Here is an 11168-nt window from a genome sequence, read left to right as displayed (position 1 = left end):
TTTCATATCTACAACACGACAGATTATTTTATGCAGGACTGGACAATACTATCTGCGATTATAAAAAGGGAGTGATCTCTCTTTCTTTCTTACTCATTTTGTACTGTAAATCTAAAGTTGGCTGCTCTCTCTCTCTCTCTCTCTATTCTTCATCTTCTTTATTGTCATTTGATACATGACAGATACCTCTGTCTATCTCTTTCTTGTCTCAAACCAAATTGAAAACCCCGTATCACAATACCGTCAAACCTCTCTGTTTTATTTATCTAAAACTAGAAAGAATTAGGCCTATGCGATTATTTTATATAAAAAAATGGCCATCATGAAATGTATGGCCATGCTTTACCAAAAGAAAGTAGCTGCATCGCCAGATAACGCCTAATCAATCACTCAATCCGCAGATACATCAGGTGCTTCTACTTCGCCACCAAGACAGCGACCAGCATCGGGAAAAACCCGAAACCGGAGAACGAGGCTGAATACGTGTTCATGACCTGGTCTTGGCTCATGGGCGTGTTCGTGTTCGCCTTGCTCATTGGTCAGGTCAGTCGCTGGTTTTAATTATCATTGATTAAGCACATATTGGATATTTAGGTAACTATGTTAGTCAGACTGATGGAGGTTTGTCATCTCCGAGTCCCTTCGCTGCCTTTTTGCTATCAGTCCGCTAGGTCTAGCCACTGGCGCTAGGTCTAGGCCAGTGGCTCCCAACATGGGGCGTACTGTTTATTTGATTTTTAAGGGGGGCAATTCGAGAACGTTTAAACCAAGTTAATGGCCTTTTGGCTTCCTCCACGTGAAGACGAGTTCACTTAGGCAGTGCCACGTGTTTAACTGACCTTTGCTTCATGTTCAACTAACCTTTCCTCTTGCAATGCAGATTCGGGACATCTTGGCAACCGCCACCCGCAATCAGAATGAATTCCGATACGTGATGGATCAGACCCAGGCCTACATCAATCGGCTAAACGTCCCGCCATTATTGCAAGACAGGGTTCGCCAGTGGTTCACGTATACGTGGCAGATGCAGAAGACGCTAGGTAGGTCTAGGTGTCCTAGTCTAACGTTTAGTTTCTCCTTTTTTCATTATTTGTTTAGTTCTTTTCCGTGAAATATGATCAGTTTTAGAGTCATTAATGAAGACCTGTTTTGTTATCATGACTGTAAAGCAGGGCTTTACCTTGATAATTTCTTTATAAACTTAATCCAGACGAAGTGAAATCTCGCGAGTCGCGTTAGGTAGGTCTAGGTAACCTAGTCTCATGTTTAATGTCCTCCTTTTTCGTCGTTCATTAAGGATGTTTTTGTGAACTTCCAGTTTATATAGTCATAAATTAAGACCTGCTTAGACATTATAATTCAGAAGTGGCATTTTTACCTTGATAATTTGTTTATAGACTTCTTTTTTATGCAGACGAAATGAAATGCCTCCAATCCCTGCCGAAGAAGATGAGGACGGACATAGCCATCAACGTTCACATCCAAACTTTGTCGAAGGTGCAGCTGTTCCAAGATTGCGATAAAGCCCTGCTCAGAGATTTGGTCCTGAAGCTATACCCTGTTCTGTATCTGCCTGGAGACTACGTCTGTAGAAAGGTAAATGACTTAGTACTACAGAGGTGTAGAAGTAGCCCTACTGGACTGTAGACGGAGTTCTGCTGAGGTGTAGATTCTGTAGTACTACTGAGGTGTTTTTCGTTGGGCAGTAGTTTAACTTTACCTAAGTCATATCCTAAGCTATTCTCTTGCTTAAATCAACACTGCTAACACTAAATTCCATTAAAATTATTAAAAAACAAACGATATCAAATCTTTAGTAGATGCTCACTCTGAACAGTTTAAAAGGTTGTATTCTTTAGTTTAACATGACCAGTAGGTCACACTCCTAAGCTCAACTAAGGTTGAATCCGAAAGATTTGTCCTACAGAAAGAGATAGGAACTTGAAGACAAACATAGAGAAGCAGGATAGCTATGTGGGAAGGGGAACCAAAGGGAATAGACAAAAAGTCGGTTACAAAAACCAGCACAGCTGTTGTAAGCTTAGGGATACAGTGTTGCTAATCTGTAAGCGTTATCCTGGAAGGGGGAAATTGGCCAATTGTACATTTTGAATATATCCCGCTTATTTTTCGTGTCCTCAGTTAAAATTTCTATACTGTACTCAACAGGGCGAAGTGGGCAAGGAGATGTACATCGTGCAGACAGGTCAGGTCATGGTCATGGGAGGGGAGAAGGGGGACGTCGTGTTGGCAACTCTAGGAGAGGGAAGCGTCTTTGGCGAGATCTCGCTCCTGGCTTTGGCAGGAGGCAACCGGAGAACAGCCAATGTCAAGTAAGTAAAATCTCTCTCTCTCTCTCTCTCTCTCTCTCTCTCTCTCTCTCTCTGCTTAAATATGTAGTATACTCGCACATGTTGCACAGGCCACTTATCCACCTTTTCAGCTAATTATTCCTTTTGTTCAAACAGGTCGCGCGGTTTCAGCAACTTGTTCGTACTAAGCAAGTCTGACCTTCAGGCTACCATCAAGGATTACCCAGAGGCTCAGGAAATACTGAAGAAGAAGGCGAAGTTAGTATTCCTTAAGTTTTCGGTGACTTTCTAGGTGTACAAATAGCCACTTAACTTGTTCTAAACTTATCCAGTTAGGTGGGGTCTTTGTCCTGATACCCTGGTACTACAGGTAGCACAGATATGTTCACTGTATGTGTAGTCGTACTCTGAATAAGGATGAAAAATTCATTGTAATATTTATAACCTCATTTTAGTTCCATTATTATATACCATTTATTTATTTTAAATGTGAGGTGTTTAGACTTCTAGTTGTAGCATGGTACCTTCAGGAAGGCTTAACTTTGTTTGGTAAATCACGTTGATTTCAGCCAGTTGCTTGACGATTAATCGAAATCAGCAGCTGGCGTCACATCTCACATCACTCACATTTCTTCTCCTTCTCCTTCAAAAAGGAAGCTGATCAGGCAGAATGAGGCCCGCGAGAAGAAGGAGGCCAAGGAAGACGAGAACATCATCATCAAGTCGAGGGAAGGGACGCCCAAACTCCTGCACACTGTGTTGCAGATTTCCCGTCTTCTCTGATATTCTTAGGCTTAAGGGTCTAAAGGGTTTATTATTGTGACTTGGCAGTCTACCTACCGTTAAGACATCAAAGGCTTTGTTGACTAGTAGGTTGCCAGAACACAATAATGAATCCTTCAGGCCAGGTGGTTGAAGCTTACAGCAACCTAATAGGCCTCAGCGGAGGTATCACTCTCTGTGGCTTAATGTTTATCAGTTCAAATAATTTATCAACTCTTGGTAATATATTGTCCCTCAGTTTGTTGCTGTTCTCTTTTTACACTAATGCTTTTTTATACAAACACTCGGAGTTTCTAAATCAGTACCAAGATTCCATTGTTAGTAAATCAACTCACAATATTTTATTGTTTGTAAATCACTAGCAAGGCTCTGTTGTTTGTAAATCACTAGCAAGACTATTGTCTGCAAATCACTTGGCAATATCCTTGATTACAACCCGCTCATAAGATTCGATTGTTTGTAAATCACTTGTCAAGAATCTGGGGTTTGTAAATTACTAGGCAAGGTTTTATGATAATGGCATGAAAGAACAAAAATTGTTTGGAACTGACTGTGGCCAAAGGAGAGCATTCCCCTATTTTAGATGAATCGTGTGTCATCTCTATGTTCTGTATTTAAGTATTTTTCATTTGTCTTGCCTCTGAATGTTTGTCCTTACTACTTCACATTTTCTCCTGCCTCTCTAAACGTTTGACCTTGTTTCTTTTCGTCTCAAAACAGGTGGTTCGACCCGACTCCTACACAGCCAGCCTCATCCGCCGATCGTCTCGCACCATCTCGCGATCGACAATGGACATCCCTTCCTCGATATCCTTGTCTCCCGGGGGCATGTGGTCCTGGACGCCCTCGCCCAGGTTTCACCAGTCCTCTGTGTCTTTAGAGGTTCCTACGAGGAGCAGTAGGAGGTGAGTTGTTCTCTCTCTCTCTCTCTCCTCTCTCTCTCTCTCTCTCTCTCTCTCTCTCTCTCTCTCTCTCTCTCCACAATGCAGGTTCGTCTCCACCTGTGAGATCTCTTTGCAGAGAGAGAGAGAGAGAGAGAGAGAGAGAGAGAGAGAGAGAGATTCAAGCACCATAAATATCTTAAGAATTACCTGCCTGCCATTTCACAATAATTATATTCACACGCATGCGCAGTGACGAATCCTGTTTATAATCCATTTCTCTCTCGTTTTCTAAAATTTTACAGATCCTCTCTGGAGGTGCCGCCAAGTAGTAGCAGTCGAACAATGATAGCCAAGACGAGCATGTCTGAGTCTCTCCCTGAGGAGGACGAGGAAGAGGTAAGAATTCAAAAAGGCCTCTGGCTGAGTTTATGAAAGTATAGATAAGATTCGAGAGGGTTCTAAATGCTCTTCCTGAGGTACCTCGTGATTCATCAGAATGGCTGTCGTAGGTGTAGCCAGGATTTCCGGTTGGCTGGGATGGGCAGGGGCACGGTCCAGATCATATATTATCTGGTCCGTGGGCAGGGGGTAGATTTTATTCTCGAATATTTTTGTTGTTATTCGTTTCCATAGAGCTTTGTTAATTTGTTATTGGTTTTTACTTATAGAACCTATACTAATTTGTTATTGGTTTTTAATTGTAGAACCAGTACTAATTTGTTATAGGTTTTTATTTATAGAACCTATACTAATTTGTTATCGGTTTTATTTGTGGAGCCTATACTAATTTGTTATTGGTGGTATTTATAGAACCTATACTAATTTGTTATCGGTTTTTATTTATAGAACCTACACTAAGTAGTTATCGGTTTTCGTTTATAGAACCTATACTAATATGTTTTCGGTTTTTATTTATAGAACCTATACTAAGTAGTTATCGGTTTTCATTTATAGAACCTATACTAATTTGTTATCGGTTTTATTTGTAGAACCTATACTAATTTATCGGTTTTTAACTTATAGAATATATCCTAATTTGTTGTCGGTTTTTATTTATAGAACCTACACTAATTTGTTATCGGTTTTTTAATTTATAGAACATATTACTAAGAACATACGAGTATACTAATTTGTCGAGGTTTTTTTCATGGAACTTATGCCAGTTTGTTCCTGGTTATTTACCGAATATATAATTTGTTATCGGTTTTTATTTATAGAACACACGCTGTAATTTTATGTTTTGCCGGGATGTGTTGAGAGGGATTGAAATATATCAAAATTTGGGATAGGGTGCCACGCCTGCATCTCTGCCACGCCCTAGCCACGCCCATGCTATCGCCCCACCACGTCCATTAACCTGAAACTGAATACTGAATAGTGATAAATTAAGTGCAATATGTTAAATGATAGCAGTCAGCTATAATTTTAACCATTTACTTAAAACTTTAGTAAATTCCTTATTTCATTTTTAGTTCTCTGAAAAGAAAACTATTGTGCCGGCTTTGTCTGTCCGTCCGCACTTTTTCTGTCTGCCCTCACATCTTAGAAACTGCTGAGGCTAGAGGGCTGCAAATTGGTATGTTGATCATCCACATTCCAATCATTAAACTTACAAAATTACAGCCTTTTAGCCTCAGTAGCTTTTATTTTATTTAAGGTTAAAGTTAGTCATAATCGTGCTTCTGGCAACGATATAGGATAGGCCACCACCGGGCCGTGGTTCAAGTTTCATGGGCCGCGGCTCATTCAGAATTATACCGAGACCACCGAAAGATAGATCTGCTTTCGGCTGCCTTGATTATACGCTGTAGCGACTGTACAAAAAACTCGATTGCGCCGAAGAAGCTTCGGCGCATTTTTTACTTGTTTATCAACATAACCAATTTACAGGAGTCAAGTGTAGAATTCAGATGAATTGTGCTTGTTATTTTTATAATTATAATGAGGTTAATTTAGGTCATTTTGCGGTAGTTAACTATCTCTCAGAAATTTCGTAAGGCTTTTTGTTCGCTGTTTCTGCTTTGAAAATTTATGGCGTTTCAAAAGTACGAACAGCTGATTTTGGCTTTTGAGGCAAAATATTATTACGAAAGAGGAAAAGGGAGAGGACGAAACAATAATGCAGAATAATATAAAAAGGATAAACCTTTAAGCCAAAATCATAAAGCAGGAAGCATGTTAAAAACCTGGCAACTAAAACTGGGTGAAAGGTTTAGACCTCAAGGCCTTACATAAGTGGATTTTTAGGGCCAATGAGCCAGCCATTCTAATGACCTTGTTTAGTCTAGACCTAATGTAAAGAGGAAAGCCTTACTTTTTTTAAACTAGTTTAGTCTAGACCTAATGTCAAATTGAAAGCTTTACTTTCTGTAACTTGTTTAGGTTCTAGACCTAATGTAAAGAAAAAAGCCTTACTTTTTTTTAACTTGTTTAGTCTAGACCTAGTGTATAAAAGATAAAGCTGTACTTCCTTTAACTTGTTTAGTCTAGACCTAATGTCAAATTGAAAGCTTTACTTTCTGTAACTTGTTTAGTCTAGACATAATGTAGAAAATAACGTTCTACTTTCTCTAACTTGTTTATTTTAGACCTAATGTAAAGAAGAAACCCTTACTTTCTGTAACTTGTTTAGTCTAGACCTAATGTCAAAAAAGCTTTGCTTTCCGTAACTTGTTTAGTCTCGACCTGATGTAAAAAAGAAAGCCTTACATTTTTTAACTTATTCAGTCAAGACCTAATGTATAAAAAAGAAAACTGTACTTCCTTTAACTTGTTTAGTCTGGACCTAATGTAAAAAAGAAAGTTTTACTGTCTGTAACTTGTTTAGTCTAGGCCTAATGTAAAAAAGAACGTTTTACTTTCTGTAGCTTGTTTAGTGTAGACCTAATGTAAAATAAAAATCTTTAGTTTAACTTGTTTAGTCTAGACCTGATGCAATAAAAGGTTTTCATTTTTCTCCAACAGTTTCTGGTGGTCGAAACATCCGAAATGAGTGAGGACCCCGATGACCACCCTCTTGGGAGTCCCGCCAGTCACCATTCCATTGCTCTCCACCTCCGTTCGAGGTCTGGCTCTCCGCAGTCCGTCTTTTCGCACACGCCTCCTCCTTCGGTAGTGTCCACGCCGAATTCGGAGCTTTTCTATCAGCAGCAGAGCGTCCTGGCCAGCTTCGAGATGAACAAGTAGGGTACTATAACATGTCCAGCAAAGATCATCAGAAATTTAGAACTTGTGGGGCTACTAGATTGTACATACATGTTCAAGAAAGCTTAGAACTAATGGGAATCTCTGTTAATTCTTCCATTATTTATGTATTTGATTCACTTACTCACTTTAATAACTGTTGTTTCACTTCAGACCACAGCAGGAGGCCTACAATTTCACCCAGGGTTACGACATTCACGAGAGTCCGCTGCCCAAAAGCCAAATCTGTTCTGACGTGAGGTCTATGGCCTGCAGTCCGACTACGTCTAATTCCAGTCACTCAAGATACTCCACAATGTCACTCACTCGACAACAAAACGTCATGGGTCCCGAAGGAAGTCTAGAACCATTACTAAAATCCTCAGATTTTCACTCGTCTGGGTCTCCCACGAGTGAACTCGAAATATCGCACTCGAGATACGTAACCTCCGGCGAGTGCGCCAATCGTCCCTCCTCCGGGGAGACCAAAGACCAGGAGATCGACGGCGCTGGAAAGGGTAAGTTTCCAGGGAAGCGACCTGCGTCAAGGCCCCCCACTTCTGGTTCTCTCACCCAGAATGACGCCAGCCCTTTGGTTTCAGTTGATGCAGGCAAGCAGGATGATCCCACGCAGCAGACGACCTGGAAGAAAGCGAAGGTCACGGGAAACAAGAGCGCAGATTCTTTCACTGGGTCTAGGGTTCACGAGAGAAATCACTCCGGTCGAAGTACCACCAGCAGTAGAGGAAGCAGGTCCTCCCGATCTGCTGGAACAAGCAGGAGTAGAAACAGCGCGAATTCCACTCCTGGAAGCGCCGGAAGGAACGCCTACCGAGGAGAACCTCCTAGCGCCGTTCCCGCCAATATGCAAGGTTCGAACGAAATGGGTAACGCCAACCACACCAAACCAAATCAAAATAATAATGCTTTGCTCCAGTCGGGGCCCTCGTCCAGCGAACAACTGCAACAGAAGAATCACCACCAGAGACCACTTAAGAGTGCTGGGAAACTCTCTGGTCAATCACATGGATAGGCCTTGTAGCAGCAGCGGCTCGAGACTGTCCCCTCGCGGTCTAGACCCAAGCTACGGAAATAACGTCGCCGGTGGAGACGTCAGTTACACTTTTGCTGTTAACGCAGCGTCTGTGCACGACATGATGTACCAGGTAAAGTAAAATAAGTACCTTAATCAGGCAATTCAAAATATTTTTCAGTCTTCGTTATCTGAAAACATTGAATTCAAATATTGTATTTACTTCCTGGTATCTCACGGCAGGGAAATCAAGATAGCGAATGATTTCGATCATCATAACCAAACAATAATTTAGATATAAAAACTCTCTGTCTGCCACGAATTACTGTACGTGTAACTGCCGCTCTCTGTCTCCCCAAGTTTGGCATCGGTACCGGGGACGAAAGCATCGGGAAGGACCAAGACAGGTTGAACTGTGCGCCTACCTTCGAGTACCCTAGCGACCGGGATTCCTACGAACTCTTCTTTAACGAACTTTCGAAGGCCATACCAGATAAGGTTGGTGTTCTTTCTTTTTTCTTTTATTGTGTGTGTGTGTGTGTGTGTTTTATTGGTGTGTTTCAACGAAATTTTAAGGATGGGTAGGCTACAGACCGAGGAAGAGTTCATTCATTTGCCAGGTAATTACTATTTTATCTAAAATACGAAAAAAGAGAGAAAAATTAAGATCATATCAATGAGTAAAATGGCATTATCTTTCAGTATTGTTTCTAATAATCTGTATTTTCGAACCAATACCATTGTATCGGATACGATTGTTTTCAATTCCACAAATAAATAGGTATTGCACAATCCTGGTTGTTGCCTTGCCGCGTGCAAAATTAATGAATACGTAATTAATAGTAATAAGAGAAAGAGAGAGAAATTAACCGCGAATACTTGACCACATAGTCTTAAGGCCATTGGAGTAAATAGAGAAAAAGGCGGGAAAAAGAATGCACAGGTAGAGTAACAAGCATGCAATAAACAGTCATTTTATTGTAAACTTTCTCACCTTTAACCAAAATGCAATAAACTGTCGTTTTCTTTAAAACTTTCTCACCTTTCTCCCAAACACCGTCTGCTTTCCAGACATCGAGTCCTACGCCGCGCTACTCCCCGGCGTCCCTCGTGAATCCTACGTCCCCCAACAGCCTCTCATCCTCCAGGATCTACTGCTCGGCTATCGTGCATCGGGAATGCACGCCTTCCCCGGAGACCTCGCCCTCTCCTTTCGACGCTAAGGAATCCCGCCTCTGAGCTTCTTCTCGAATATCAAAATAGACTTTAAACTCTATTGTTTATTTATTTATTCATTTATTCGTTTTGGCGTTCGGATGTGATGGTTTATCGCTTAACAGCTTTCACGTTAGTGTTTGAGCTAATGTTTCCTGGGAGTGTACTGACAACATAGGCCTAAGTAGAACGGGTTTAGCCTGACTTGAAAGTGAAGAGATGAATACTAATTCGACAAACAAACATTAATCACTTTTCATTTTATAGCATAATATTGAGCATAATGAAATCTTTATGAAATACGTTAACTTTTATCTTGGGGACAATATTATCAAGAACACTCAGTTTTTCCGAGAGTTGCTCGCTTGTGTATTTACATATATTTACACTTGCACATCTCTAGAATGAATGCATTTCTATAAGACCTCTTTACATTATTGTGCTGTCCTTTACAATGCATCTATAAAATCATTATATTTCAGTTATTGTATTTTCAGCAGCAAATACAGAAAAATTGCTTAATCAAAATTTTCAGAGGAATGTTTTTGAGTAATGACACAATTTCAACTAGTAATACTTAGTAATACTTAGTAATGACAAGTTTCAAGTAATGATTCTAAGTAAAGACACGAGTTTCAGGTAAGGTACTGATTCTTAGCAGTGACAGCCTCAAGTAATGACAGACTTTCAAGTAATGTTCCTTAGTAATGAGTTTCAAGTGAAGACTCTTAGTTATGACACAGATTTGCCTTGACTAATACAGGAATTTGTCGAGAACTGTGAGTAACACGTCTTTATGCAACGAGACACATTTGCCTTGACGAAATCACCAACTGATTTGGATATCCGGTTCGTAATGATAATGCTGTTCAGTGTTTATTGACGCTAATATACCTACCATGTTACTTTTCATCAGTACAGTAATTCGAAACGCAAATTCCCGCTGTTTCTGTCCCTCCTATTCGTAATCTCTTCCTGTAAAGTGTCTCGTAACCTTGATTCCTTTTAGCCTTTTTGTTCTGTCTGATATTATATGGTAGCTCAGCTCCCTCTCCTGAAGAGAATTAAGTAGCTGCCGGTTGAAGACTCTCTCTAGTACTAAAAGGTCATGGATAAACTTTCCAAAACTCTTTATATATATTATTGTAAAATATAAACTATATCAAGAAATATATATATATATCTACATAGAAAATTATTTTCGTAAAGATGTATTCTTGCATGAGGTATTAATAGATTACACTACGTCATTTTTTTTAGATGAACTATATATATCCTAGAGAATTTTACCTGGAGTGATGTAATTGTAAAATAAAGGTATACGTCCCTTGTTTCTTTTATCTTCCCTCTTCAACATGCTTTGTTGTTAGTAGTGAGAGAGAGAGAGAGAGAGAGATTTTGATCATAGTACTAGGCGATGCTCTGCATTTGGCAACGGTATATGTACAGCCACGTATATATATAAAAAAAAAATCCTACGAACAAATTACAAGAATTACCCAGTAATAGTAACTTCCAGAACTTACTTCCGGAATAAATGAACGTCGCCGTACTGACGAATGTGACGAAGACTGAATAATGAATGAAGAAATCAGTCGTGCAAGAATGGCATGGTGTCTAGCATAGCCTGGCGCTGCCTGGCGGTTAGTGACGTAATCTCCTCCACCCGCCCTCGGTGCCTAGACCACTCATCCCTGTGAGTGAGATTATTAAATTATTATTATGATTATTATTATAATTATTATCATTATTATTCAC

At 40.1% G+C, this 11168-nt stretch overlaps 2 protein-coding genes across 4 annotated transcripts in view; one reads left to right on the top strand and one right to left on the bottom strand.

Annotated features, from left to right (window-relative positions):
• CngB (Cyclic nucleotide-gated ion channel subunit B) overlaps positions 1-8324 on the top strand; it is a 31417-nt gene extending 23093 nt beyond the window's left edge. For both annotated transcript variants that reach the window (XM_067082801.1, XM_067082858.1), the window contains exons 10-19: positions 402-543; positions 881-1040; positions 1415-1596; positions 2170-2333; positions 2469-2570; positions 2966-3077; positions 3816-4000; positions 4282-4375; positions 6944-7161; positions 7337-8324. In XM_067082801.1, coding sequence (XP_066938902.1) covers positions 402-543; positions 881-1040; positions 1415-1596; positions 2170-2333; positions 2469-2570; positions 2966-3077; positions 3816-4000; positions 4282-4375; positions 6944-7161; positions 7337-8195 — 2218 coding nt within the window. In that variant the 3' untranslated portion in view covers positions 8196-8324. The remainder of the gene's footprint in view (positions 1-401; positions 544-880; positions 1041-1414; positions 1597-2169; positions 2334-2468; positions 2571-2965; positions 3078-3815; positions 4001-4281; positions 4376-6943; positions 7162-7336) is intronic.
• A 2209-nt stretch (positions 8325-10533) lies between these two features.
• LOC136826049 (dynein regulatory complex subunit 3-like) overlaps positions 10534-11168 on the bottom strand; it is a 9918-nt gene continuing 9283 nt past the window's right edge. The window contains exon 12 of one of the 2 annotated variants that reach the window (XR_010849511.1): positions 10534-11104. Coding sequence is in view for 1 of the 2 variants with exons in the window: in XM_067083032.1 (XP_066939133.1) it covers positions 11002-11104 (103 nt within the window). In the remaining variant the exon portion in view is untranslated. The remainder of the gene's footprint in view (positions 11105-11168) is intronic. The other variant, XM_067083032.1, reaches the window with a different exon arrangement.

The sequence above is a fragment of the Macrobrachium rosenbergii genome, chromosome 1, assembly GCF_040412425.1.
Source record: "Macrobrachium rosenbergii isolate ZJJX-2024 chromosome 1, ASM4041242v1, whole genome shotgun sequence".
NCBI classification, from domain to species: Eukaryota; Metazoa; Arthropoda; class Malacostraca; order Decapoda; family Palaemonidae; genus Macrobrachium; species Macrobrachium rosenbergii.
Note: the sequence above shows the minus strand (reverse complement) of the source record. Positions and strands in the feature narration are given on the sequence as shown.